This window comes from Centrocercus urophasianus, unplaced genomic scaffold, assembly GCF_019232065.1.
Source record: "Centrocercus urophasianus isolate 14NV4802_14NV808 unplaced genomic scaffold, USGS_Curo_1.0 seq_10, whole genome shotgun sequence".
NCBI classification, from domain to species: domain Eukaryota; kingdom Metazoa; phylum Chordata; class Aves; order Galliformes; family Phasianidae; genus Centrocercus; species Centrocercus urophasianus.
In genome coordinates, this window is record NW_024884142.1 from 86,491,619 (window position 1) to 86,518,822 (window position 27,204).

Sequence of the window (27,204 nt, forward strand, 5' to 3'; positions counted from 1 at the left end):
CAGGTTTTCTTATCTCTTTGGCCACAGCTTGGCTCATAGGGAGGATTTCCCTGACTGCCACTCATCTTCAGATTAAATTCCTGCTGTGCTTCTGAGTTAGGGACTTCTCTTTTCCTTGGCATTCAGCTACTGATTCTTTTTGGAGCTGTCAGTCCCAGCCAAAATTGAAGATGGGAAAGTGTGATGTCCTCTCAGCCACAGAATACTGGATGGCCATATGAAGCCTGAAAAAGGAAATTTATTTCACCATTTTGTGTTTTTCTGCTGCTCGTTACTGCACATCTCACAGCACTTGTCTCTTTTTCAGAAGGACCTTTCTTCTTATCAACCCGCCTAGAAGTGAGGGGTTAATAAATGCTGAGATAATTAGACATGTTACTTGTGTATAAGTGCTCCTACAGAAATTTGGCAAGAAAAATGTTTTTAGTTTTTCAAAAGAAGGTATTGATTAGATTTAGTTTCTGTTGGCAAGTGTCAAGATAAAATGTGCCAGATATCCAAGAGTTAACCCATGCTTTTAAGGAAAAACTTGAAAAATAGATACAGTCCCAGCATCATTTAGCTCTGTTATTAATTCTTACTCTTGTGCAAGGGCTGCAATGCACAGGATTTGCATGTGTATGTGTGGGTTTGTATGAACGTCAGCTAGCAGGAACTAGGGATGGAGTCTTCTGCTGAACTGAAGACAAATGGCTTTGGAGTCACTCCAACTGCAAGTTCCTGCAAAATAAAACTTTCTCATTTTATTAAATAGCTGTTGTAATGAAATAGTGTTTTGCAATGGCAAGGTGTTGTCTGTGAACAGTTTTCATTTAGGAACAGGTTCACGGTTTCACAGCAGCTTTGTAAATGCTTCCAAATGGAATAGTCTTCCAATTGGAACAGTAAGAGGGGAAACTGTATGCCTCCTTTTCAAAATAAGCTTGGCATAGTCATCACTTGGAACACTTGGGTTGGCAGAAATAAGGGGCTATACTTGGCAGCCCAAAGTGTCCCCTCCAGTACTTCTTCATGGATTCTGTTTTGAGAATTAAATGATAATAAAATAATAACATTTACTATCATTACTGTTTCATTATGGTACAAACAAGAGGCACTTCGATCTAGAAGGTAAGATAAGATGTTTCACTCTCTATAAGCAGTGTGTTTTATTAAAACAAATACAGTGATATAATATTGAACTATGCCTCACAATCCAGTTGTCTGAAGTCAAAAGGTAAAAATGTGGTTTGGGAACAATTTCTGATTTTGTGTTACATCTGGATATTCTTTGAGTATTAGAAAATGTCTATTGAAAATGACAGAAATGGTTCTGCCCAGGAGAAAATACAGCATTTTGAAAACTCTGATGTATGCACCACTTCCTACCAAAAATGGGGATCTTGTTTGCACTGTTTAATGAGATTTGTGTGCAGGGTCACTGGTAGATGTTCTTTATTTATGGAATAGGAGGCTAGAAGAGGCCAAAAGCATTTCCCTGGATGCTTATGTGCTTTTTCATTTCCAAGTTGTGGTCATTGTAGCTTATGTTTTACTTACTGCTGCATTACATCCTTGAGTAATACTGTTTCTTCTCTAGACTGTTTCCATTATACTAAAGGTAATGGCTGTAAATTGCACCAGAGCAGGTTCAGGTATTAGTGAGCACTGTGGGGATGGGTTGGTAGTTGGACTAGGTGACCTTAGAGGTCTTTTCCCTAATGATTCTGTGTTCCCATGATGTTTCTAGTTGCACAGCAGCTCCCCAACCTTCAAGTGTGTAAGTATTACGAAGCTGTGCAGTAACTTATTTTGGATCTCCAATAAACAAGGTAGTTTGCTTTGTGAAGAACTTTTGCTTTATTGAAGTTCTTTTAATGCTGAAAAAAGATAGCTCTTGGGGGGCATGTGTGAGAACAGTTATGCTTGTAATGCTGCGTACCTCCAACATTTTAGTCACTGTGCTTCAGTGTCTGCCTTGCTGAAATAGTGAGCTTACTATAGGTATGGTTGTAACCTCGAGTAATAATTCTGTGCACTTCCCATGGATCACAAACTGAATGTGTGCACCTGAGCATGAAGCAGTTCTGAGGGCTGCCAAAAAAAACCTTCATGCTCTTTAAGCACAGCTGCCATACTGAGTACAGATCACTAGTGTTAAGTGCACGAGTAACACAATAAATGATGAATTTATGATGTATGAAATAAGAACACAAAAATTCCCTTTTTAAGAAGTGTAAAGCAGAGAGTTGTACAAGTCTGGAGATTTTCTGGAAAGTGTGAAAGTTAATCCCAAGACTTAGAAAGACAGAGACTGTTTCTCAGCTTTGGGCTAGCATACGTGATGATGCTGCATAGCTTTGGTTAGCCTATTCCATTTTTCCTGAATTAACTTAAGCAGCAGCAGCCTACGTTGTCCTCTCTTCTGAAGGCAGAAAGTGACTTGAGAGTGGAGTCTGGGAATTACTGTTTTGCTGCATATGTACCCAGCTTCAAGTGTTCTAAAGTGAGCTAGATCCTTACCCTGCTGTTGCACAGAAACATGAAATCTGGGCTGTGCACTTGAGCAGCAACCAAGAAGTGGTATGAACATGCTGATTTGTTCCAATGCAACATGAAATGAGAGCTGAACACTGCATCCTCTGAACAGCCAAGCTCTCAATTTTCAGACCTTAACAACCCCAGGCCATCTGATGTTAGGTAGTGGTTGGTAAAAACAAATAACAAATGGTACATGCAAGCACTGGAAGTGAGGAAAATATCTCCTGTAACAGTGCAACCTGCATTCCACCCTTTTCTAGAGTTAGTGAACCATATAGACTGAATTGCTCTTAGCTGTACTTCACTATCATGTCAGAAAAGAGGAGCTGGTAGTTTTTCCAGTGATATTAGATTTATTTTTCTCTCCTGGCCTAGTATCAGGTTTTTGTTTGTTCATTTCTTAAAATAAGATTGTCAAGTTAAGCTTGACGATGATGCTGTGAGTGCTGAGGGTACACAAAGTGGCCCTGGTGAGGGGGAGGAAGGAGGTACTCAAAAAGCGGTTTAAATCTGACAGCTGCATTACTGGATATCTCTGGGCCATACTGGAGACTATAGAATTAATCCTTGTAGTACAGTTTACATCTCTTCTGATTTATGAAGTGTTGCAAGAATCTTGAAAGTACTGTGACAAGCTGCTGCTAAGCTCAAATGAGCGTTCTCTAAGGAGATGACACAGGAGGTATTGGCTCTGAGGAAGCCCTATGAACAGTTTTCCTTGTTGTATTTACATTGCTTGGTAGCCTGAACCTGATCACTTCAGATGGAAGGAGAGGGCAAACCATCTTTGAACAAACGTTCACCAACCTCAGAGCAAAATTTCTTGTTTGGTTTTATTTTGCATCACAGTAACAATCGGGTGGCAGGAAGTGTTCTCTCAGTCTGTCACTTTGTCCACATCAGTGCTGTTTTTTTATCTCTCTGCAAGCTCCCCATGCTCCATCATACCTAGTGATGTATCTTCCCTTTCAGCTCCTTCTGTGTTCTTCACTGACTGACGCTCTCTCACACATTTTGACTCACGGCTTCTGGTCAACAAAATCCATCAAAGTAACTCACCCAGCTTGCCCTTGAACTACCCAGCGTAGTTCAAACATGATTAATGTTCAACAGTATTTCCCAAACACGGTAAAGATGTCTATCCAGCAGCTGATGGGCAGGCATTAAATGAACGTAAGCACAGTGTGCTCCTAAACCTGTTTACCTTCTGTCCATGTGCTGACTTGCAGACAGCCAAGAGCTGCCTGTGTGGGAGCTGTGCATGAGAGCAGAGGGGGAGACGAATGTTTAGATGAGCCATTAACAACAGTTTTACAGGACAGGATTGGCAGGGTAGTGGCAAGGAAACGTATGTTAAGTGCTGCTGTTCTGTTCTGTGCTTAGTGTGGTTGTCACTAAGTTCTGTTTTACATATATTTTAATTTTTCTAAGATACCAAATACCAATGAGCAGTAATATCCAACTTCTTTGTTGTCACTGAATTCAAATGCACAGTAACCCCACCCACCACCTGAAAACATCTCATTCTCCATTGAAAAGTGTTTCTTTGAGAGCTCAGTGGTTTAAAAACAAAAAGCCTTCCCTAAAATTGAGAGGTTATAATTAATTCCTGCCATTAATAGGTGAAATTTTCAGTTTGTGTGGATAAGTGTAAGAAGACAAAATCCAGGTTTTGTCTATTTGAATATTTCGTTCTTCAAAGCTGTTGCTGTCGAGAGAGATGAGCACAGGGAGTGCAGGTAATTAATGCACGTTTTGTAAATCTGAATGCAATTGTAGGTGTATTGAAACCTACGATGTCATCCCCATCTCATCTGTTCAGAGCACGTTTAAACTGGGCAAACTCCTTTCTGACTTACACTTGGATCTTTGAGATTTGCAGATGGTGTGAATCATGGGAGAATGCAATAGTGAATTGTATAAACCTTTAGTTTTATTAGACTGGTAACACCCACAAGCATATTTCTATCAATAGAAAAAAAAAAGTGCAGATAGGGCAGTGGTAGGGCAAACTTCCTGCAGTGTTTTGCAGTGTGGAATCAGGGAAAATTTTCCAAGTCAGAGGGTGAGTCAGCATCCATTGCCGCTTTTGCAGTAATGATTAAAGTCTTTGCTAAACATGAAAAAAATGAAACAATCCTTATTCTATCAAGCCATGTTCAACAGTAACATTTACTGAAGTAGGTAATCTTCTCCTCTGTTTAAGATCAGTCCCTGGTGTATGCTTCCAAAATGCCAACCATGTGGCTCTCTGTTAGACACTGTGACTGGAAGTTGGTTGTTTTCCTTTGGAACAGTGTGCTGGTTGCCCAGCCTTTGCAGAGATGAGGTCACTGATGCCCACGTGTGTATGTCTAAATTGCCACACTGGATCAAATCAGATTGGATGACTAAAAGATGCAGAACAGTTTCTAAAATACATTCATTTTACGAAAGTTAAATGATGGCAATGCCTGACTGGGATCTATTCCATTGCTTGCCTTTAAATGATCTGCTCTGTCATGGTACTGACAAATGTGGCAATTTCTGAAGTGAAGTGGACCTCAAACACACTCAAGTGCTGTTCTATAGCAGTAAGCATCTCTGATGGGCTCTGTATGGAAAGCAGGTAGCTATACTGCATCAAGCTGAAATGTATGAATAATTGGGCAGCAGATTGGTTTTTTTGGAGTATGGCCAGAACCCCACACCTCCCGTGAAATACTTAATAATGGCAAGTAGTTAATTATTTGTTTTTCTGTAGGGTTAAATGGCAACTCCAACCGCACAATACCCTAGAGCACTGAACTTCTACGCAAGGTTAGTTGTAATTGGAAGAGCAAAATGTTACTAATTGATTATGCAAACTACTCAGCAGCACAGCCCACCTCTAATGCAACATGGTTTGTTTTACAGTTACAGACTGTATTGTGTGCAGTCACCAATCTTAAGAAAACAGTTTTGCTTCCATTATTTCCTGTCTGTGGCTTTAGAAATTGGATGACTTGAGAGCAATCCAAAAACCCAACTGACCAAACAAACAAAAAAAAGTGAGCTTCTTTACATCCCTTCTAGTTGTGAACCTGCCTAACACTGCACTTTATAGCTTTTCACTGTGAACGACAAATAGGAATATGCTATTTTCATGAATGAAAGAAGGTATCTTCCTGTAATCGCTGGATCTCCATTCCTCTGGATTTAACAAAGTATAAACTATTATGAAAGTAAAACATTAAGAATTAGGGGGAGTTATTTCTGTCTGCCTCCTTCCAGAGGCATTTCCTCTAATTCTGTGTGCTTGATACAAATTCTATTTCTGGCAGGTGTAATAGAAATGTATCTTAAAATTGTCATGATTTGCAGGTGTAATCCCAAGTGGTCTGCCTGATAGACTGTTGTATTTGGAATTATTGATTTGGAGAAAGCCATATGCTTAATAGTTTCTGATTCATTTCAGTGCTTTTAGATATTATGGAGGCATAATGAAAAATGAATTGCTTGCCAGCAAATAAGGAGCAGGGGTTTGTCTGTGGAGCTGAAGATGCTGCTGGAGAAAGAATGAAGAAAGGAGAGAGGGAGAGCAGGAAGTCTAAAAATGTAGCATATTTGAAGTTAATTTCATTTACAAACTGTCATTTAGTATTTCTCCAAGATTTCTGCATTAGGTAAGGCCTGCTCAACAGAGCCCTGCCTTTAATGGTTCTGTCTTTCAAAATGACCTACTTCTTCTGCATCTAAACGTGTTCCAGCGTTATCATCAAACCTCTACATTCAGTGAAGCTTTGAAGCCTTTTTTGGACTCCTTGTGGAATAGGGTCCACCTCATTATTGCAGTGTTTCCAGTTCTCCATGTTATTGTCTCAGATCAGTCGTCCCTTCCAGTGAAGAATCATAGTAACTCTTGAGTTGGAAGGGACCACTATAGGCCACCTAGTCCATCTCCCTGCAGTGAACAGGGAGCCATGAACTGGCTCTTGCTGACTGCCATTTCATTATTTTCTCAAACTCCTTGCTGTTACTGACTACCAAAAGGAACAGCACAGCAAATTCACTCAGGGCTTGTTTATTTCCTCGTTTCAAGGAAATTTTGAGCTCATCTCTGTATTTGCAACACCCGTTTCCATGGTACATTAAAAAGAGTTGTCATTCAAATCTCCTAATGCTTTCCTGTCTTAAAATGACATCTGTAAGTACTGGTGCAGAGAGGCAAAGACAATTCAGGGGAGATGCACAGGAGATCCCAGAGTAGATCTGTGGCAGAGCTGTGAACAGAGGCACCCCCTTACCTTCTCCCTTTACGGGATGCAGCCAGTGCCCACATCAATACCCAATTACAAACAAGCAAGTGTCTTGCACGGTCATTACCTTCCTAACAGTTTGCCCAGCTTGAGTAAATGAAGAGCTGCTCAAGAAGTATTAAGTATAGAATTATAATGACCCTTATTCCTCACAGCTGTATTATGACCCTCTCACAGTCTCTGTTATTGCACTTTCACCTAACAGCTTGTTGCTGATCTGAATTTTGACTTACAGAGATATTACATTAATGGGGAGAAATCCTTCACTTATAATAATGTTTTATAGTTCTTTTGGTTTATTCTGGCATATGACTTGTCACAGTGGAATAAATTGAATTCTGTAGAATTCCTACAAAATGCCCCACTTTTGATTTTAAATGTGCTCCAGCATGATGAATGCAGCATTAGGGTGCTGGTTAAATGTATGTAACTGGGTTTTACCCTCAGATCTCTCAGCAGATTATGATGGTAGTCATGGACAGCTCATTTTTAGACTTCTTGTTGCTGCATGTCATATCTGTAAAATGAATGTGTGTTAACTGTACAGCAGGTCTGTTCTGATCCCTCCTCAGTTACTTGGTTTGAACATGACACAGAATGACTGCTGCACTCATATACCAATTACCTGGCTGCTACCTCATCTTCTCAGTGGATACAAATACTTTCCTAGTTGTAAATTGTCTAAAAAGGAATCACTGTTTTATTGTGTGTTTTATGTGGTGCCTGTCACAGGGAGCCTCTGCTCCTCGATTGTAGCCAGCAGAGGTATTAATAAAATACAGCCATGAAGTTAAGAACACTCTTTGAGATCTTTGAATGAAACATGCTGAGGGCAATTACAGCTGTTTCATTTCCAAGAAAACATTATCACATATTATTATTTAACGGGTACTTTTATGCTATGCTGTAAAAGCAGGCAGTAATTACCAGCTGATCCATCAACTGATGGATGAAACTAAAGCACCTGTGCAAAAGCTTTCCCTCCATTAATGATGTCTGAGGTAAGTGTTCCAAAACCTGCTGCAATTGAGGTAGGGCATGCTTTTCTTTAGAGTGCTTGATAACGAATAGCAGCATAATAATAAAGACAACACTAATTCAGAATTAATATCTGAAGTAAGTTCAACAACTGATAAGAGGAGTCTGTTGTATATGCATTAAGCCTGGTGCATTGTATCTGATGCGACTCTGTGTGTTAGGCAGTTAGTGATTTTTTCCATCAGGTCTAAAGATGCATTTGTTTGGAAAGTAGTTTAACATCTTTTGAAAGTTTGAGAATGAAGTCTAAGGGCAGAAACATGGAAAACCATGCTGGAAAAGCTGCAGATGTGGTTTTACAGTATGACAGAAAGATTAATGTATTCCAGATTTTGTCTATGGGAGTACCCCACATTTCATTTTAATGAATTAGATCTGAAAGGAGTGTATTAGGAAGCTAGGTTCCCATATTTTCTCAGGAAGCAGAAGAAAGGGAGTCAATGAGGCCATCCTTCTAACTAGCTGCTAATAGAAAAAGAAGTATTTGTTTGAACAGTCATTGCAGTGTTGGAAAAAAAATGTTTTTCAGATAATTGCCTTTGATGAGCTACGGACGGACTTCAAAAGCCCAATAGATCAGTGCAACCCAGCCCACGCAGTGAGTACAACCAGTGGTGTGCTAAGCAACAGCTACTAAACAGGAGGAGATACACTGAGCCATACGTCAAAGCATGAGTGTGGAGGGGAACACAGAGCCTGCTGTGAAGTCAGTTCTAGTTTGGTGAATAGATGTGTTGGACTAGACCTGGGAAACCAGATGGTGGTTCTTTATTCTGATAACTTTGCTATTTGCTGAAAGAAGTAGGAAAATAATTTGGAAGTTTAAAACCTAAAAGACACCTAATGTGATGCTGGAACTTTCTTTTGATTCTGTGGCACCAGTTTTCCTTTTAAAAAACATTTGCTTTCTCTGCTTTCCAGCATGGCTTGATGACCTTTCCCAAAACCGTCTGTAAAAATCAGTCAAAATCTTTGAAGAGATTTGATAAGAAGTGCATTTCCTAGATGTGTTTGTCCCAGAGCAGGGCTGTTCTCCTGTGCTTGAAGAGTAAATAACACATTCTGTTACATTTGTTATGTGAAAGTTTAAATGTCACCATGTGACTGTAAACTCAGTTTTACCTAATGATCCAAAATGCAACCCAGATTGTAGCAGAAGAAAGCTCTTTTTTTTTTTTTTTTTTTTTTTTTTTCCTGTGAAAGCTGTAATCCAAAATTATTTTGCTAATTCCAATTAAACATGCATCAGATTTGTATCACTATAGCTGACAGCAGAACTTGCCCCCGTAAACTCACTGGGAATTGCAAGATATACTGATTTTGCAGAAATTACATTGTAGTATCATGTTGCTCAGGTACTCTATTAGTGAGAGCAGAAGAACTACCATGTGAACTTTGCAGTTGTTTTTCCCATTCAGAAATGTCTTGAGGCCAAAATTGAGTACCTGAAAATGCAAGGCCAGGTCTCTGTGGTGTACATTGGCACCAATGGTTAGAGTCACAAATGCTGACTTGAGCTTCTGACTCACAGCTAACACAGACTTGAAACCCCTGTTTTTATTGCTATGCTCAGTAACAGATGAAAAAAAATAACATTGGGACTTGGAAATGAGCAGATTGTTTGACTTGTAGGCAGTACATCAGAAGCAAATACAGTTGGTTCAGATGAATAATGTAACATCTTTACAGCCAATAATTATGATTTTGACTCACTATATACTGGTAGTATCTTTAATTTATAGCACCAGCTAATCTTCTACCTCTTTCCCTACTTTTTCTTAACAGAGAGAGCGGCTGAGGAATATTGAACGTATTTGCTTCCTCCTGCGAAAGGTGAGCATACACTAGCCCAAGATTTATTAATTGGATGAGAATTAAAGCCACTGAGTGATAATCTGCCTTCATTTTCTTTTTTTTAATGATCCTCACTCCCTACTGAAAGGCTGAGTTCTACTGCCGAAGTAGAATTCATGATGACCTTGTAAGAATAGACAGAGACAAATTACATAAAGTTAACATAAGTAGAGGATTTCTAGATAAGAACTGAAGTTTCAGAACATTTGCCCATTCATTTTGGAATGTGCTTTGGGAAGGTGGTGAATCATGTTGCAGTTGCAGCTTGAGATGTTAATAGTCCTATCATCTGATCGTAGTGATCATACAGTTTTTGATTAGGGCTTGCTGTTTGATGGATTAAGCATTTTATTAGCTATATATTTAATAATTAAGTTTTTGAATTGATTAATAAAAAAGTTGATACAGCATTTACTTTAACTCAATCAAGCACATATTGATGCCTCAGTTTCTCAGGAAACTGAATGAGTTGATAAACTGTAGGATTGATATGGTCATATGTTGCACCTTTCCTCTGTAGCTTGAAAGAGGTCTTTCATAAACATTTGTTGTTTTCCTGACTCTGTACTAATAAAGTCAAAATAATCATTGTTCCTAAACATTTTACTCCCCATATTCAAGTTTCTATAAATTCACCAGGATAGTAATGGAGCCACTTAAATTATTGAGCATTTTTGCTTAAAAAATGATAACACTTGAAATATGGACCACTGACTGCATCCCCTAATCAAGGTAAGAATTAAATCCTGGTGTTTTTTTTAATAAGCTGATGGCCTCATCCTTGGAGGTTTGGGGAAAACCAGTGCTAAGGTTTATTTTCTTGGGATGTTCCAGAGATCTTGAGATGTGACCATGCTCAATCTATGAATTGTCATTCTCAGCTCAGAACTTGAGTCGTTCCTGCTTGTCACGATTATGAGCGTGTGGTTTTTAAGAGCCATACTCAAGTACTTATTTAGCAAGGGTGAGGCACTAGGAATGTGACAACAAGAAACAATACTTATCACCAGTAGCTTTCCATTTTTGTCAAATTGGCAGCAAGCCATTTTCAAGCTGCGTCCCAGTTTAAGAAAAATAAAACATAAAGACATAAAGCAACTGGTGAGTGATAACGTATTAATATATGTAAGCCCCATAAGAGTGCTTGGTCTTCATGAGTGTTTAATTTTTATTGAGCCTCAGTCTTCACGCGAACATTGAGTATTTTGGCTAATTACAGACTCCGTATTCATAGGGGATTGGCTTGCTTCTGCTTCACTTAAATAGTTTGTTAATTCAACCTATTCAGAGTTCTTTAGGGATGCACTTGTTTTAATTGAGAGATGATATGCAAGAAGAAGGTGGACTAACTACAGAGATCTGTAGTCATTAAAACTGACTGTCTCTAAAAATAGCTGTAGTCTATGTAGCATAAAGGATTTACTGCTGGAGAAAAATTCTGGCAAAAACAGTGAAGTGTCAGTTGTATAGATAAAGGAAAACAGCAGTTAGGATGCTATCAGCAAGCACTAAATATAGCCATCATTATAACTTTGTGAGGCTTTAAGTTTGTTTCTCCTTCTACGAAGCAGCAGCATATCCATTTCCCAGTGTCGTTAAGTCAGATATTTATTTCAAATGGCTTTGAATATACTGCCATATTACTATGTATGACATTAGAACTTCATGATAAAGATCTGTTGTAAATCTGTTTTCAAAAGAGATTATAGGCAGATTTTAAAACTGTTGTTTCATGATAGCCTGTTTTTTGGACATGATTGAGTAGGCAAATAGTATTCAGTGCGAATGGTTCTAATGAGCAGAGTGTTTTTAAGGATGGATTTTTGGTTTTATCTCCAAAATACTTGGAGAAGATTACTAACAAACTGTAACCAGGTATGTGATATGTCATCAGATGCTGTATAATTTAGCTGTACATTCCAAAATGATATGAAGAATGGAATCCTTCAGCAGCCAGACACTTTCAGACATTTGCTTTGGGGAAAATGTTTTTATATCACACAAAAACCTTGGGAGCATGTGAAGAAGGTTTATATGGTGCTGGCAAGTATACATACCTGTAGAGATACGTCCATGCTTTTATGGTGCTAGAAAGCTAGAATTAGGTCTGTTTATGTTTCCCAGTCACTGGAGAATGATTTTGTGTAAAAAAAGCTATGAACCTCGCAGAGCCATGGTTATATCTCTTCTGTTCTGAAGTGTGTGACAGTAAGGACTTACTTCCTGAAGCCAGCACAAAGTGGGGAGGATGCAGATACCTCATTTCATTCAATTATGTGTTTGGAAGGCTTTAACTATCGATTTGTGTTGATGTGCATGTGATGTAAATAGTAGAATATTTAATCGTCCAGACATTGTTGTGTCATGCAAGTGTTACATTGTTCACATAGGATATATACTGGTATTGCTGAATCTGTGGATTCTGTGGATCTGTGCTGTCTTTTCTCTTTTTTTCTTTTTTTTTTTTTTCTTCTTTTTTTAAATAGATTGCCTTTGTTTCTCCAAGGATATGATTACATGATGCACTACAATGCTGCGTAGAGATGCACCATCTAGTTGTGAATGAACTGTCTTGGCTTAGTGGAAGTAGTATCATGAGCAGTATAAAATCATAGAATTCTTCAAGTTGGAAAATACATTCAAAATCATTGAGTATAACTATCAGTACAGGATTTTTGGGTTCATTAGTGCTGCTAATGAGATAACGGGAGCATGCCATATAACTACACCATGATTTTGTGATTAAATCATTGAATAATAGAATGATTTGGGTTGGAAGAGACCTCAAAGATCATTTAGTTCTGTTCCCCCTGCTGCAGGCATGGCTGTCAGCTGCTTGACTAGTACTACCTCAGGTTGTCCAGGGCCCCATACAACCTGGCCTTGAATACATCCAGGGATGGGGCATCCACAACCTCTCTGGGCAGCCTGTGCCAGCATCTCACTACCCTTTCCATGAAAAACTTCTAGCTGACATCTAATCTAAATCTCCCCTCCTTCAGTATAAAACCATTCCAATATTTTGTGAGGTTATTAAAACATATTTGATTAATGAAGGCAGCATTATTGTATAATTATAATTGCAGGTGTATTTCAATGATCTAACTACATGGTTGATTTCTCTTGTAATTACTTATTTTAGCTCTAAGGACAATTATTTTCTACATTAAAACATGGTCTCTTTCATTAATCAACCGTTGTAAAGTCATTGCTTTACCTTTAGGGAAATTTAAATTAACTTGTGATTAGGGGTGTACTTATAAGCAACAGCATCTTAATATCTGATTTAAGCAGATAAATCCTTACTAATGAGTAGAGTTGATTAAGCTTGCTTTATTCTCAATGAATGTATTTCAGACTTGAGTTTGCTCATGCCAGACACTGCTGAACAGTGTAAATGACCTTCCTCAAATTTTTAGCCAGTATTTGTTTTTAAACCCCATTAATCTGAAGAGAGATTTCTGAATGATGAAACTGGCAATACTGTGTGAGGAAAATTAGGTATAAGACTTTTATTCATTTTCCTGTTACAGCGGAAGCATTTTAGCTAAGTTAAATTGAGCATGAAATCCATGAAACTGCAAACGTGTATTTTATAGAACTCAGTCCTTTATCTTCATTTTATCTGGTTTGATTTTGTTTGTTTGATTGCTTATTTTGGCAAGGGATAATTGGACAGCAAATCCAGCAAGAAATCTAACTGCAGAAATCTTTGGCGTGTGCCCAAGCTGGTGAAGTGTCTGGAGCACAAGTCTGATGGGGATTGGTTGAGGGAATTGGGATTGTTCTATCTGGAGAAGAGAAGGCTTAGGAAAGACCTTATTGCTCTCTACAACTGCCTGAAAAGAAGTTGTGGCGAGGTGAAGACCAGGTTCTTCTCCTAGGTAACAGCAATAAGACCAGAGGAAATGACCTCAAGTTGCATCATAGGAGGTTCAGGTTGGATATTAGGAAAATTTCTTCTCAGAAAGAGTGGTGATGCACTGGCACAGGCTGCCCAGGGAAGTGGTGGAGTCCTGAGGAGGTGTTCAAGAACTGTGGAGATGTGGCACTGAGGAAAAGGTCACTGGGCATGGTAGAGATGGGTTGGTAGTTGGACTTGACCAACCTTAATGATTCTATGATTTGTTTGTTATTATACGGATCGCTTCTTCCGTTGCTCTGCCTCATGGCCACTGACAAGTTGGAGATAATGTGTCGTATTTATAGCATGCATTTCTGGATGTATCAGTTCATTGCTTCATCATGGATTTAGAGATTTATAAATACTTGACATTCTTTTAGCTAGTTGCCAGGCTGATAGTTATTAGCAGGATATGTCTCTAAGCCTATTGCATGGTTCATTAAAGTGCTTAATATAAGGCTATATAAGTCAATTTAGCAATTTTGGTGGATTTTTTTTTAAGTGATGAGTAACCATCCGTGTATAAGAAGAATCATACTTTCTACAGATTTGAAAAATTGCATTGGCTGAGACAACAGCAGCAGGCCAATTTGATGCAAAACAAATGTGTTGCAAACAGGAGCAACTTTGCCTTTTGTTGTACTGTATATTACTTAGAACTTCAGCAAAGATGTGTTAATTTCTCAGTTAGCTAGGTTTGACAGAAAAAAAAAAATCATGAAAAGCAGTTCATCACAGCCATGTTAGAGAGTTAAGTCACTTAAGCCAAAGATATTTGCACTGTCTGTGCAGGGGTGATTCACGCCAGCGTTGTGGCATTGTGTGTATTCAGCACCTCCTAACCGGCAGTGAGCATGTCAGCTTTCAAGTCTGTGTGCTTGTGCTATCTGAGAGGAAAACAGAATTATCTAGTCACAAGGTATTTTTGGAATGTGGAAATAGCAGTGCCATGCTGCTCACAGGACAAAAAGGTCTCTCTGTCCAGAGTTCTGATAAATTGCTGCTGTAACAAAGATCACGAAGGGAACAGAAAATGGCACCATGTGACACTTTCTCCATTAACAGTGAAGGTTGCAGTGATGGAGCACCTGAACTTTGTCCACTCATTAGAGACTGAGGAGTTCATCATTGTTACTGGTTTCTCAATGCATATTGTATTTCTTGATGTATCTAATGCTATCTCTTTTCATACAACCTCAGTACAATGGAACCGCTGAGTTTGATTAATCATCTGGGCAGTAGGAAATCTTTCAGGAGATTCTTCCTACCAAGTGCCTGAGAGCATAAATCTTAATCAAGAGATGGTGTGGATAGCTTCTGAAATGAATATAGAATTGTGTGTGTAGAAAGTCTACCTGCATGCCTGCAGTATTTCCTCAAAACTTTGTCTCTCTATGACTGAGTGCAATATAGAAGATTGCAGGCATTGCTGTCTATCAGAAAAGCTAAGTAAATATTGTATTTTTTTTTAATTATTTTTGTAATCTCACTTGAAAAAAACCACAGTAGTTCAAAACAGAGTTGATTTATATCAGAAAACTTTCTGAACATCTCTGGATTTAGGAAGGGTTTGACCTCATGTTTGACATTTGTGCTTACCATTTATCTCAGATCGGGCAGCAACAAAACCAGATAGTGATAGTCCTCTGTGGGTGCTTTTAGAGTCTCTTTCACGCTGACAGCATGGAACAAACCCTGTTTATTGTTCTGAGATGAGAATATTGTTGATACTCAAACATAAAGCTGTGTAGAATAGGCCCTGGACATAGTTTTGGATTTGAAGTCCTCCTAATTTAAGCACCATTTGGATAAAAACTCTGTATCGTATTGTTGGCAATTATAGCCAAATTTATATGAATTTCTGTGGGAGTTCTTGGTGAAATTCAAAAGAGACCATAAAGGTCAAACAGAATAAAACAAGGGAGAGAAATACAGGTTTTAATTAGACAATTCAACAGGTGCCTTTGTAGCACTTCATTTGTGCTAATAATATTTTACACATCAGAAAATCATCCTTCTCTTCCCTTTGGGTTTGGACACTACTGAGAGAGGATTGTCATAGAGGGAGGTGAGTGGTTCATGTTTCCAAGAAGCAAGGATGCCTTTTGACCTATCTCCATTCCATCTCTAGTTTTATTAAGGTCTAAACCTGCTATTAACTGACCTGATACATGAATATGGAAGAGTTCAGTAATCCTGCTTTCTTTAGAAGTTTAAATGCCAGATCTGTTATTGCGACTACAGTAGCTATTTTGCAAAAATGATGATAGAATTGGGACCAGACAGCTGGCAGTGTTGTTACTTTATACAAAGACAATGTCATAAATATCGCTTGACTAGAGACAGGGCATCTCCTCATACTTCTTATTTTATTGTGAATATCTCAGTTTCATAATTATTCAAAAGGAATTGCTTTTGCAACAGAAATACTGACCACAATCCCTTTTGTCATTTTCTTGTATATAATTCCCTTTCCAGTAGTTGTGTTATCTGATTATCTTCACTTCCAAGTAAGGGATTGATGTGTTTATATAAACTCTGTGCTCACACTTGTAGTTACTCTCAGGTAGGCTGATGAATAAACTAAACTTATTTGCTGCAGCCTTGGTTAATGTGCTCATTATGGATCTTAAAGGACTAGATTAGAGAGTGATAATTGGAAAAGGGGATTGTATAGCACTTAAGAACTTAGAGGAAGTATAGTATTTCTGGCATGCAATCCACTCACTGCTAACATTCATTTTTTTTATGTGTTGTCACATTCCTTTATTATGTGCATTGTGCCAGTGCTATTTTTAGTCAAATTCACAAGTTCCTGAGTTCAGCATTTTCAAAAGTTAGAGCATAATAATTGTTATTTTTAGGAATTGTTACTTAAGGACATCTGTTTGCTTCATGGAAAGCTGTATCTTGCTGTGTCTGCACAGGTGTTTGAAGCAGCAGTGAAAGATAAGAAAAGCTGTGAAATTATTGCAAACCTAAAATGTTCAAGCTTGTGACTCAGTCACAGTTTGGTCTTTATCCCATTTTTAACTCTGGGGAGGAAGTAAGATTTGCCAGTACAATGTCTGATGGAAATGGAGAGCAGAGAGATATACGTGTTTATTATTTATTATAAGTAGTACTATTACTCATGAAAATATTTACATATAAATCTATATCAGTTTAACCAACTGTATTTTGCTGTTTAATGTGATCTTTTAAATATTTATTCAATAATCAAAATGGTGAAGTATCACCCTGTAAGACAACCTTTTGCATTACAGTTCAGCTTCCTCCAGTACTGTTCTGGAGGATATGGCCTTATTCTCACAACACTGCAAGAAGCAGTGAATAAGTCTGGAGATGCAACAAAAACTATATATATGAGTAACTGTTGTCTCTAATGTGCTCCTGAGATGAGAATTCTGAGTTGCTTGGGGTAATGTAATTTATGCATCTGCTCCTCAGAGCTGTGTTGAAGATATTGGCAAAATTTGACTTGCTAATGGACTGTATTTGCTTTAATTTGGTATGCAATAAAATATATATTTGCATTTTAATGAAACTGAAGGAACTGGGGTTAAATCAAATGTTGCTGTTATGTTTAGCAGAATTTTCATTGTGGATTTAAGTCAGGATTGGATCCTACACAGCCTCTATGCTATTACAAAAAACAACACAATCCCTAAAAACAGAGTGGAATTATTTCACATCGTATCCGTTATACGAATGGGAATGGTTTCTGGTGGGAGTTAAATGTCCTACCTTGCATTCAAATGCTGACGTGTCCAAAAACCTGTTAGAATAGCAGGACAGGGATCACCTGTACCAGTTCTGCTCATCTCTGGTTATGTCTGAAACACAAGAGAGAGGTAGGGCAAAAGGGCATTTGTTACCCTATTCCGTATCAGTGTGGAGGAAAATTAGATGTTTGTGCTCCAGGGATGCAAACTCAGCTTCTGTTACTGGTTCTGAATTAACATTTAGAAAATAAATAAATAAAGAAGGTTGTGAAGATATCATCGCTTCTAAGATCACAGCACTGCTGCCTTAATGAGGTACCACCCAAGGATGAGGTGCTTTTTGAACAGTGCTGATGCCCTGCAGGCTGCGCTCAGTGGAGAAGCTTTTTATTAATATTATTATTTTATGACCTCTTGTAGGCTCTGCAGAACAGAAATCTTATTGATATTCTTGATAAATGATCCATGAAGACGTGATCTTCCTCTGTCACTGTTGTTGAAGTTATTATTTGTAATACAACGAAGTATAAATATGCCAGTCATAAACTGGCTCCATTAGAATCTTAGACTTCAAATATAATTACCTCTATGATACAGAAGATAAAAATGAGACAGTGAGTATTAAAATGATGGGCCTAAATAGAGGTGTGTTCAGTACCCGAAATGGAAAGAGAGCGTAGATCCAGTATTAGTGTACCTGATTTTCTGTATTGTGTTGCAGATGGATGTGGAGTGCTTTGTGAGTATGATAATTAGGTTCTTTGTGTTACTGTCTCCCTGTCTGCTGCTTGTGCTGTGGAGTGAATTCTCTCATATTCTCTTGATACTGTTTAAACAAATTCCAGTAGAGCATTAAAATTAAGGACATTTCCTTTCCAGACGTGTATGTTTTGCCCTGCTTCATGTCATAGCTGTCCAGAAAAAGGGAGAGCTGAAAGCACAGGTGTTAAATCCTTTTTAATTTGTGCTCTGCATTTGATCTGTAACGTTGAGTATTGTGTACATGCAACACTGCTGTCCCTTGATAAAATGTAAAGATATAGATGTGAATTAGTTAGGTTCAACTGCAGGTGTTCTTTATATGATCAGAAATTTATTTTCCAGCCATTTTCTTTTCAGCTAGTTAAATGCAACATAGCAAACTGCTGAGTGCTTGTAGCAGTTTGAATTACATGACTTTGAATAAATTGAAATGCTACTGCAGTTTTTCTGTGTGCTTGTCCTTTCTTTTTCATTTCCTTATGCTACACTTCTGATTTTTTCATTGTTCAATTAGCAGGATTTCGGAGATGCTAAATAGTGAGCTCCAAAGGAGCTCATAATGTCTTAAATTCAGCAGCTGATACTCTTCAGTAAGCTGGGTTAGCTCTGGCAGGCTCTACTAGGATGGACTTCAACGTGTAATTAAAATAACTCTTGTGTCCTGAACACCATGGCTATGTCTCCCTCTCCTCTTTCCCTGTGTGTCAGCTTTAGTAAGGCTTTAGGGAAAAAGCAGCAAAGTGAGCACCTTAGAAACAAGCTGCAGCCATCCTTTGCCAGCAGCAGGTGCAGCAGCGTTAACTGCTGTGCTAATGTAGCACTGCTGTGTCTGGGTTGCCTACCTGTGGGTAAAGTGGCACATTCGTGGTCAAAGGAAGGGGTCTGGGTATGTGCAAGGAGACTTCTTGGGGGAGAAAAACAGTGATTTTTTAAGAATTACTATTACTGTCTAGGACTCAGGAGTATTGGACATAAACAAGATATTTGACAGAGGCGTGAGTTCTTGGCATTATAGTGACTTAATAGTGACTGGAAAACAGTTAGATTCACTTGTTACATTACTTTTTCTAAGTAAGAGAATTTAATAGCACTGATGAAGGGAGGTCACTATTCAGTCTGTTCTATCTTCCCAATTTGGGTTTCAGAGAGGTATTTCATGTGCATATTCACTGGTGAGCCCAGCTGTGAGAGTCATTCCATTTAAAAACAATAGAATGTTCTGGAAGAGCGAAATTACATTTGAGAAGAAGGTAGTAATGTGTAATAAGCACAAAAAGGAGGAAGACTACTGACAGGAAAAGATGGGATTGTTGTTTGTAAAAGAATAACAACACAATTAGGGAAGAGAAAACTGATTAATCCAATAAGTAGTCCAATAAGTGCAGAAAAGCTGCTGTCGGGTTCTTAGTTAGCTTCAGTGCATGTTTTCCCATGCTTCAGTTCAGCCAAACTTGCTGTCTACACACAGCAAAGGCTGCCTTATTTGCTTTGGAACTGTAAGGATGACACTATCTACCTGTATGCATGTGTATACTACTTTGTATGAGAGTGTACTGAATATTTATTATGGGATGATAATGATTTGATATCTAGCAAAGATTTTACGTTTGAAATGCAAATGGTTTGTGAAAAAAAGATTTTGAATTTTTTGGTGATACATATATTAAATGTACATATCAGAGCATGCATACGAAGGTATAGTAGTTTCTTTCCTATGCTTACATTATAGCAAGAGATGTTTTTGACTAGCATCACATTGATCTAAAAACTTCAGTTTACTTTTCAGGCTTTTTTGTGGTTTTCCATGGGTAAACATCAGCCAACAGAATTTCTAATAGTATATTTGCAATGCTGTTCATTAGTTTGGAATTCCAAGTGACCACGTTTCAGCTCTCAAGAGCTGTGCTTCTTTGCCAGCTTCTCCAGCTCTGTGTTCTGTAACCGTCCCCAGACTTCATCTTGAGTTGTGTCAGAAAGCAGAGTTCATTATCTGAATCAGAGTGTTCCTGGTTCAAAATAGAAGCATACTGTTTATATCCTAAAATGATTGCCATCTGACAGCCTTATACACTGTCCCAGAATTAAAGATCCTAGCACAACTCCTATATCACAACACTCATCTATCAGAAGTTACCATTGCAATGGACTAGCTCGGCAGCAATGACAAGGATTGACAGTTGCTGCTTGCTGAACTGGCTTTCTTCCCTCCAGGAACCAAATCCTGTATTTGCTGAAGTGCATTGGAGTCTCCATTGGTTTCAGAGGACTGCAAGGTGACTATTCCAGCAGGAACAGAGGCAGTGTTGCATTCTGTTTTTCTAGTTTACTTTTCCTCACAAGCCTTGCTGTTACTCCCTTATGCTTTTACTTCCCGCATTTACTTTTAGATTTAGTCGCTTGGCTAAAACATTTGAATGTTAACTGCAACTGGTTTACAGACTGGTGTTTGTTTGCTTCTTTCCACAAATTCTCTTTGGAAACTGTGATCAGAATTGATCCTGTATTTATTTATGCCGATGCAAAAATATTATTCCAAAAAAAAATGAAGAGATAAGGTGACCCATCTGTTATTCTATTAAAAACGGAGGTAGATCTAGTATACACTAGAAACTGACTGGAGAATCTGTTCTCTCTACTGCTTCCCGTGTTTCCTTTCTAGTTTCACAGATGATTGTTTTTTTTTTTTAAATCTCCTTTATAAATTTCCACCTTGGGTTTCCTTCTCAGCTATTACCAGCCAGCCCACTGATCAAGCAACAGCATTGTGTTTTTGCTCATTTTGTGAACTGTGTTAGAAGCTGAAATCAAATATGTGATAATGAATGTAATATACTTGAAAGTGCTGTGATGCTTAGTTGGAAGCCATTCATCATTAAGACCTTCCTTGTCTGTAATTTATGGTGAGGATGAATCATTTTCTTGGTAAAGGTTATAGTCATGTTCTAAATCACATTCTAAAAATGAAAAGAAAAAAAAATCCAGCAGTGATAAATAACTGCCATCTGGAATCTGTGCTATGCAATTGTACCATGAGTTGTCATCCACATAAGATAAGCTTTTGAGGATGCTTAGACTGACTGCGTAGAGTTAGAGACATGAAAGTGAAAAAATACGTTCCTTGTGAAGTGGGAGAAGTCCTTAAACTATGGAATTTGTTGCAGCACAACTGTATAGGAGTAGGTAAAAGTTGGGAGTAGCTGCAGTGGGCTTCTCACTGTTTGCAGAAACAAGAATCACTTGAACTATTTGACTGATGAAGATGAACTGACATCAAAAGAAGTCCCTCAAATGTTTTTTTGTTGTTTTTTTTTGGGGAGGGGAGGGGGGTGTTTTTTTTGTTTTTTTTTGTTTTTTAATTTTGATGTGATTTGGAGACACAGCAAGAGATACATATGAACTGTGTGTGGGATTGTCTGGCTTTGAGGAATAGAAGATACTGGAATAAAATTCTTTTATTGCTTGAATAAAGATAAGAATTGAATTTCTGAGAAAAGGCATAAGAAAACAAGCAAAGACCAGCTAAGAAAGGGGGGTGAAAAAGAGCCTTTAGAAGTAATCAGTCTGAATCAACATCACATAAACTTCTGTTTCTGCCAGCTGCCCACTCACTCTTTTAATAGAAAGGATCTGCAATTGGTCTGCAGTAAGCATCGTGAGAAGCCATGGATTTACCAGGGGTGTAACTTTTCTTTTTCAGTGGGTTTTAGCTCAAAAAGCTAACTTAGTAATGGATTTGATACCTTTAGGATGAATGTAACTTACAAAAAAGCTCACAGTGTACAGCCAGGATCAGAACCAGGATGGCTTCATGCCTTGTGCTCATTGCCCTCTGTTGTCCCTCTCTTGAGGTATGTCTGGGGATTGATGCAGGTTTGCCTTCTGCAAAATCAGTGATGGAAGTCACAGGGATATTTTACTGATCTGTTATTTCTGTTCCTTTCAGCTGGTGTTGCCGGAGTACTCCATCCATAGCCTTTTCTGCATAATGTTTTTATGTGCTCAGGAATGGCTCACACTGGGCTTAAATGTTCCTCTGCTTTTTTATCACTTCTGGAGGTAAGCCCATCTTTTATATTCTGACTGCTTGTTAGCCATATGTGCCAACTTATCAGCCATGCAGATTGTATGAAGCATGAAGCTCAGCAACAGGAAAAAGGCCTAAAGGCAGCTAAGACACAAGTTTGGAGAGAAAAAGTATATTATAATGTTTAGGTTGGGGAAAGAAAACCTATAATACATAAAAGTGGCTTCAAATAGCCTAATTTAGGTAGCCACATTTAAATAACCACTTTGAATATTGCAAGTGCGAGATGGAATCATTCACACATGAGAACTTGAAGTGGCCTGCAGTCTGAAGATGGAGCACTAAGAGCTGTACAGGCTGGGAGCTGTCAGGGAGTTAATATCACAGAATCATTAAGGTTGGAAAAGACCACTAAGGTTATTGTGTCCAACCACCAACCCACCCCCACCTTGCCACATATCACATCCCTCAGTGCCACATCTCCATGGTTCTCAAACACCTCCTTGGATGGTGACTCCCTCATCTCCCCAAGCAGCTGGATTCTCCAGCTGTCTTCAGCTTTGGGTCTCTGCTACATGTTTGTGCTCACCCAAGGTCTTCCTTAGTAGGCTGTGTGGGAGCTGCTGTGGAGCAGCTTTAATGTTTTCTGGACTGAAGCTGCTGGCAATACAGCTTCCACTGAATTCTAGTAGAGGATCTGGCACCTCTGAAGATAGGCAGGAGGCATTCATTTTTTCTGTCTGTCAGTCTGCAGTCTTTCACTAGTTTTGCATTCCCACTGTATTTGGAAAAGCATAGGCAATTTTTGTCAGGTTCTTTCTGTGTTACAGAGATAGATATGGTAGCAGGGAGCTTCTGTTGTGAAGTAGCTTGAAGAACAACTCTGTAAAGAAGGGACTGCTAGTGCCTCAGCTACAAATTAAAAAATAGTAGCTTTTAAACTCTATTTTCTGTGAAACTTGGTAATAATGCAGCATCTTGTGGTAGATTTATATTATCCAGAAGTTAGAGTGACAGCATAGTTCTCAGAAAGTTTAATAAGATGAAGTTATGAGCGCTCTTTTGTTGGGTGTAATAAAGATCATGGTGTTTTACGATGCTGTCTTTCAAAGGATAACGACTCAAGTGTGAAAAGTAGAAAAAAATACAAAGTGGAAATGGTCATACTTGAAATAATGATGCCAAACTTAAGATATGTTTCTGTGATTCTCCGTAGGTATTGTCATAATTACTCATATCATTTGTTGCTCTTGGGTTCATTGTAAAAATTTCTGCGTAAAACCATGGGAAGATAATTGCATGTTATCATTCCAGTGAAGCTGCAAAGTAACTGAGGCTAAGGTTCCTTTGCTAAAAACATCTTTCATCATAGTTTTTTCAAATATCCAGACACTGGTGAAAATAATAAGAAATTTCTCCCACGTAAGAAAAATATTTTCTGATAAAAATCATTTAGATAATAAATTTCTGAGCAGTGCTATGTGTAGAAAACACTAGTCAGCCAACTCTTTTGTTACACCATATTGAATTTTTCCTTTTCAGTGCAGAGGAAGCTGAGCTGTCAACTGGTTGAGACTGTCACCTCTCATCATATCTGAAATTAGTTGTGTGGATGCAGTTAAAGCCCAGTAATTCTTCTTCCATGCTGTGATCACAGACCACGTATTGTAACACACAGCATACAAGTTATTAGCGAGTAAGCCAGAAAGAACTGGATAGGCAGGGGGAATGTTGCAGTCTAACGATTTAACAGAGCACAGAAATTTCACAACCATGAATTGCTTGGTTCTGCAATATATCTAGACTAGCATTCTGACTTAACCATGTCCAGGAAGTGAGGCTTGATAAAGAGAGGTAAATTTCTCCTATACGATGGAAGACTGTTTTCTTTTGAGGTGATGGTCGGGACAGTATGTGTCAGCACATATCTAATACAGCATGTTACAGTTGTTCTTGAGTTCTCCTTCTCTTTCAGGTATTTTCGTTGCCCAGCAGATAGTTCAGAACTCGCTTACGATCCACCTGCAGTCATGAATGCTGATACCTTGAGTTACTGTCAAAAAGAGGCCTGGTGTAAGCTAGCTTTCTATCTCCTTTCTTTCTTCTACTATCTTTACTGGTAAGTCTGGTAATTTTATATAGAGGGAATAGTAGCTGCTTTTCATTTAACGTGTGAAATTGCACTTAGGAATGGCTGGAACAAATGCGCATGCTTCCTAAGCCTTACAAAACTGCTTCTGATCTTGATTCAGGGAAGCATCAGCAGCGTGTGCTTAAATCTGTGGATGCTTCATTACATGTAGAATATTAAGCATTTGTCTGAGTATTTCTGCTGGAACTAAACTGTTGTGCTGAGCCCTGCTTTCCTTCATTCTAAAATGTGGCCATAAGCCAAGGACTGCTGCCTGGTCCTTAATAAAACAGTACTATATCCACTTTTGCTGTGCGTTCCTGGGTATTGCAAGAGCTAGAATTGCAGTAAAATGGGGCTGTGGTAATATACTGCAATTTCCTCATTTTTTAGTGTTGTACTTAATATGTATGGATTTGTGCTAGCTGGTTGTCTGCATTTTATTTCTTCTACTATATGGACTTTTCTCCGAAGGAAAGAAAACGTAGTTTCATGGTAAACCTTGCCTGCCACACTGAGAGTTGCTGGTTGAAGTTGTAAATATCAAATGTCTGAAAGCTAAATGGTTTTGTTTCTTCACTGTTCAAATTCAAACATCATAGCACATTTTAATAAGCTCAAACACAGCTTGTGGTACAGTAAGATATCACTAATGAATTTGCTATTTCTTGAGTTCTTTTTGATACCCATCTTGAATCCACCATAATTAAGATACTTTAGAGAGACAGAGAGAATGCAAAGGAAGGCATTGGCCATTACAGTCAGACCTTGAGGAACAGACAGCAAAGGGTTATAAAAATCAAAGTGCTCTTTATGTTTCAAAAGGATACTTTCATATTGTGTCTTTCTTTTCACTCAGCATGATCTACACTTTGGTGAGCTCTTAACTAAAAGATCATCATTAAAGACTGAAAACAACAAAAGCTGTGGAGGTGCAAGGAGTGAGCCAAGTGATGCATGATTCAAAGATAAATAAGTAAATGAAAATTAAAGAGAGGAAAACTTTGAACCCAAGAAGTAAATAGAGTATATGACAGAGACACCAAGCAGAAGCAGAGTACCATGAAGAGTGGCTGAGTTAACTGTGTTTCTCCTGTCTCTGTGTGTTGTTGCAGCAAATGACTTTCAAAACCCAAGGGAAACAAAAAAATGCAACCAAATAGACTGAGTTACAGAACTGTTTTCTTCTTCAAGGATAATGCTGCTCAGCTAAATGGATTCATCATAAACCGTAGTCCCTACTGTCTTCCAAGGAGCAAAGTTTCTTTTTTCTTTTTTAATGATTGTTCTGTTCTGAGGAAGCAGAGGACAAGATCATCATAAACAGCAGGAACACTTACACAATACGTCATGAAAATGAGCACTAAACTGGGGTTCAGACAAGATGTGTGACTGTTCTGCAGGGGTGTTTGTGTGACACTTATCAAACAGGGTGTTGGATCTTGGGGGAATTGCTTTCTGTGGCTTTTTTTACCCACTCCTCTTTAACAATAACAACAAAATTATTTAGAAATTGCAGTGCTCCGTTTTTTTAACGACATGTTATTACTGTAGACAAACATGCGGTATGTTTCTGTACTTCACTTGTGGTGCATCAATAACATAGTGATAGTATAAATACGTTGGAATCGGCCTAACTATATCAAGCACATACCAGAATAGTGTTCCTCTGACTGCAAAAAAGACTGGTAAGAATTACATAAGTGAAGAGGATTGTAATATACATATTGTATTTGTTAGAATTCTGGAGAATGAAATACCAGACCAGATTGTGGTCTGAAATTCTATTGTGCAATTTCATTTCTGCTGTCAAATTTATGCTGGAAGTCACAAAATGTTTTTGTTCTGTATGAGGTGGGTATTTAAGTTGTTCAGTTCTTTTTATAACTTAAAAGGATTTTTATTATTTTATCGTACAACTAATATTTAATTTTATATATATGAGCTGTAAATCTTCATATATATGTATATACAAATACACATCTATGTAAGCACTCAAAGTCTATTCATATTTTATGTTAATCTGTTTGATTTACCAGGTCAAAAGCATCATCTGTTCAGAACTGCTGCTAAATATGTTTCAGCACTGAAACTGGTGAACCAGGGCTGACTCCAGAATCACTAAGGTATTTCAAAGCAATCACTGGTGCCCTGGGCAGCAGGAAGCTTCTAAGACTAGTACCAGCACACACAGGGATCGGGTCCTGCACTGTGAATGAGCTAATAAGACATGCTTTTGGCACAGATGCTGAGGAGAGCAGGGCAGAGAGTTCTGTATGGAAACAGCTTGTTCACAACTGGTCTCTTTTTAGCTTTGGCCCAGTGTAGACCCTGCCAAATTTGGTGTGTCTGTTGAGAGCCAACAGATTGTTCCTATGGACTTTGGGCACAAGACTTCAGAAAGAAAGGTCCAGTGGCACGTTCAGCACTGCTCTTGTGCTAATAAACCCTATTTTAGAGCATGCTGGAGAAGCAGTGGCTGTGTGCAGTAATCTAATGTCTGGCAAAATAAAAACTGAGCTGGAGTTAATGTGTTGTGTACAGTGCCAAGGCTTTTTCTGGTTTGATCAGCCTACACTGACAAAATTAAATCCTCTTAGCCTGCAAAACACTTTTTGGTGCATGCTAACTGACTGCTCTTAGCCTGTGTCAAGATCGTGGCTTGGAGGAGTGCTAACTGGCTTCTGTAAAAGGTATACCAAGGTCATTCTAACAGTATTTAAATGATGAAGTTCTGCTTAGCATTGACATTCTACAACTTACCAGTACAGACGTAACTGATAGTCTTGCATTGTGCAGTTTTAATTTTTACAGCCTAGCATTTCCATTTCTAGAAGCAGACAACAGAGCTGCCATATCAGGTTACTTGGGAAACTAATTTCTGCCTGATGGTTCATAAGTTTGGATTGCACATGTTACAGAAGTGACTGAACTGCTCTTCAAATCACATTTGCAGACAGAATGGATGT

General features: G+C 38.4%; 1 protein-coding gene across 2 annotated transcripts in view; it reads left to right on the top strand.

The window, feature by feature from the left end:
- Window positions 1–25,122, top strand: part of CNIH3 (cornichon family AMPA receptor auxiliary protein 3) — a 38,036-nt gene extending 12,914 nt beyond the window's left edge. Inside the window, exons 2-6 of one of the 2 annotated variants that reach the window (XM_042823297.1) lie at window positions 8,365–8,433; window positions 9,621–9,668; window positions 22,024–22,136; window positions 24,080–24,223; window positions 25,095–25,122. In XM_042823297.1, the coding sequence (XP_042679231.1) occupies window positions 8,365–8,433; window positions 9,621–9,668; window positions 22,024–22,136; window positions 24,080–24,223; window positions 25,095–25,122 (402 nt within the window). The remainder of the gene's footprint in view (window positions 1–8,364; window positions 8,434–9,620; window positions 9,669–22,023; window positions 22,137–24,079; window positions 24,224–25,094) is intronic. The other variant, XM_042823306.1, reaches the window with a different exon arrangement.
- Window positions 25,123–27,204: the final 2,082 nt, after the last annotated feature.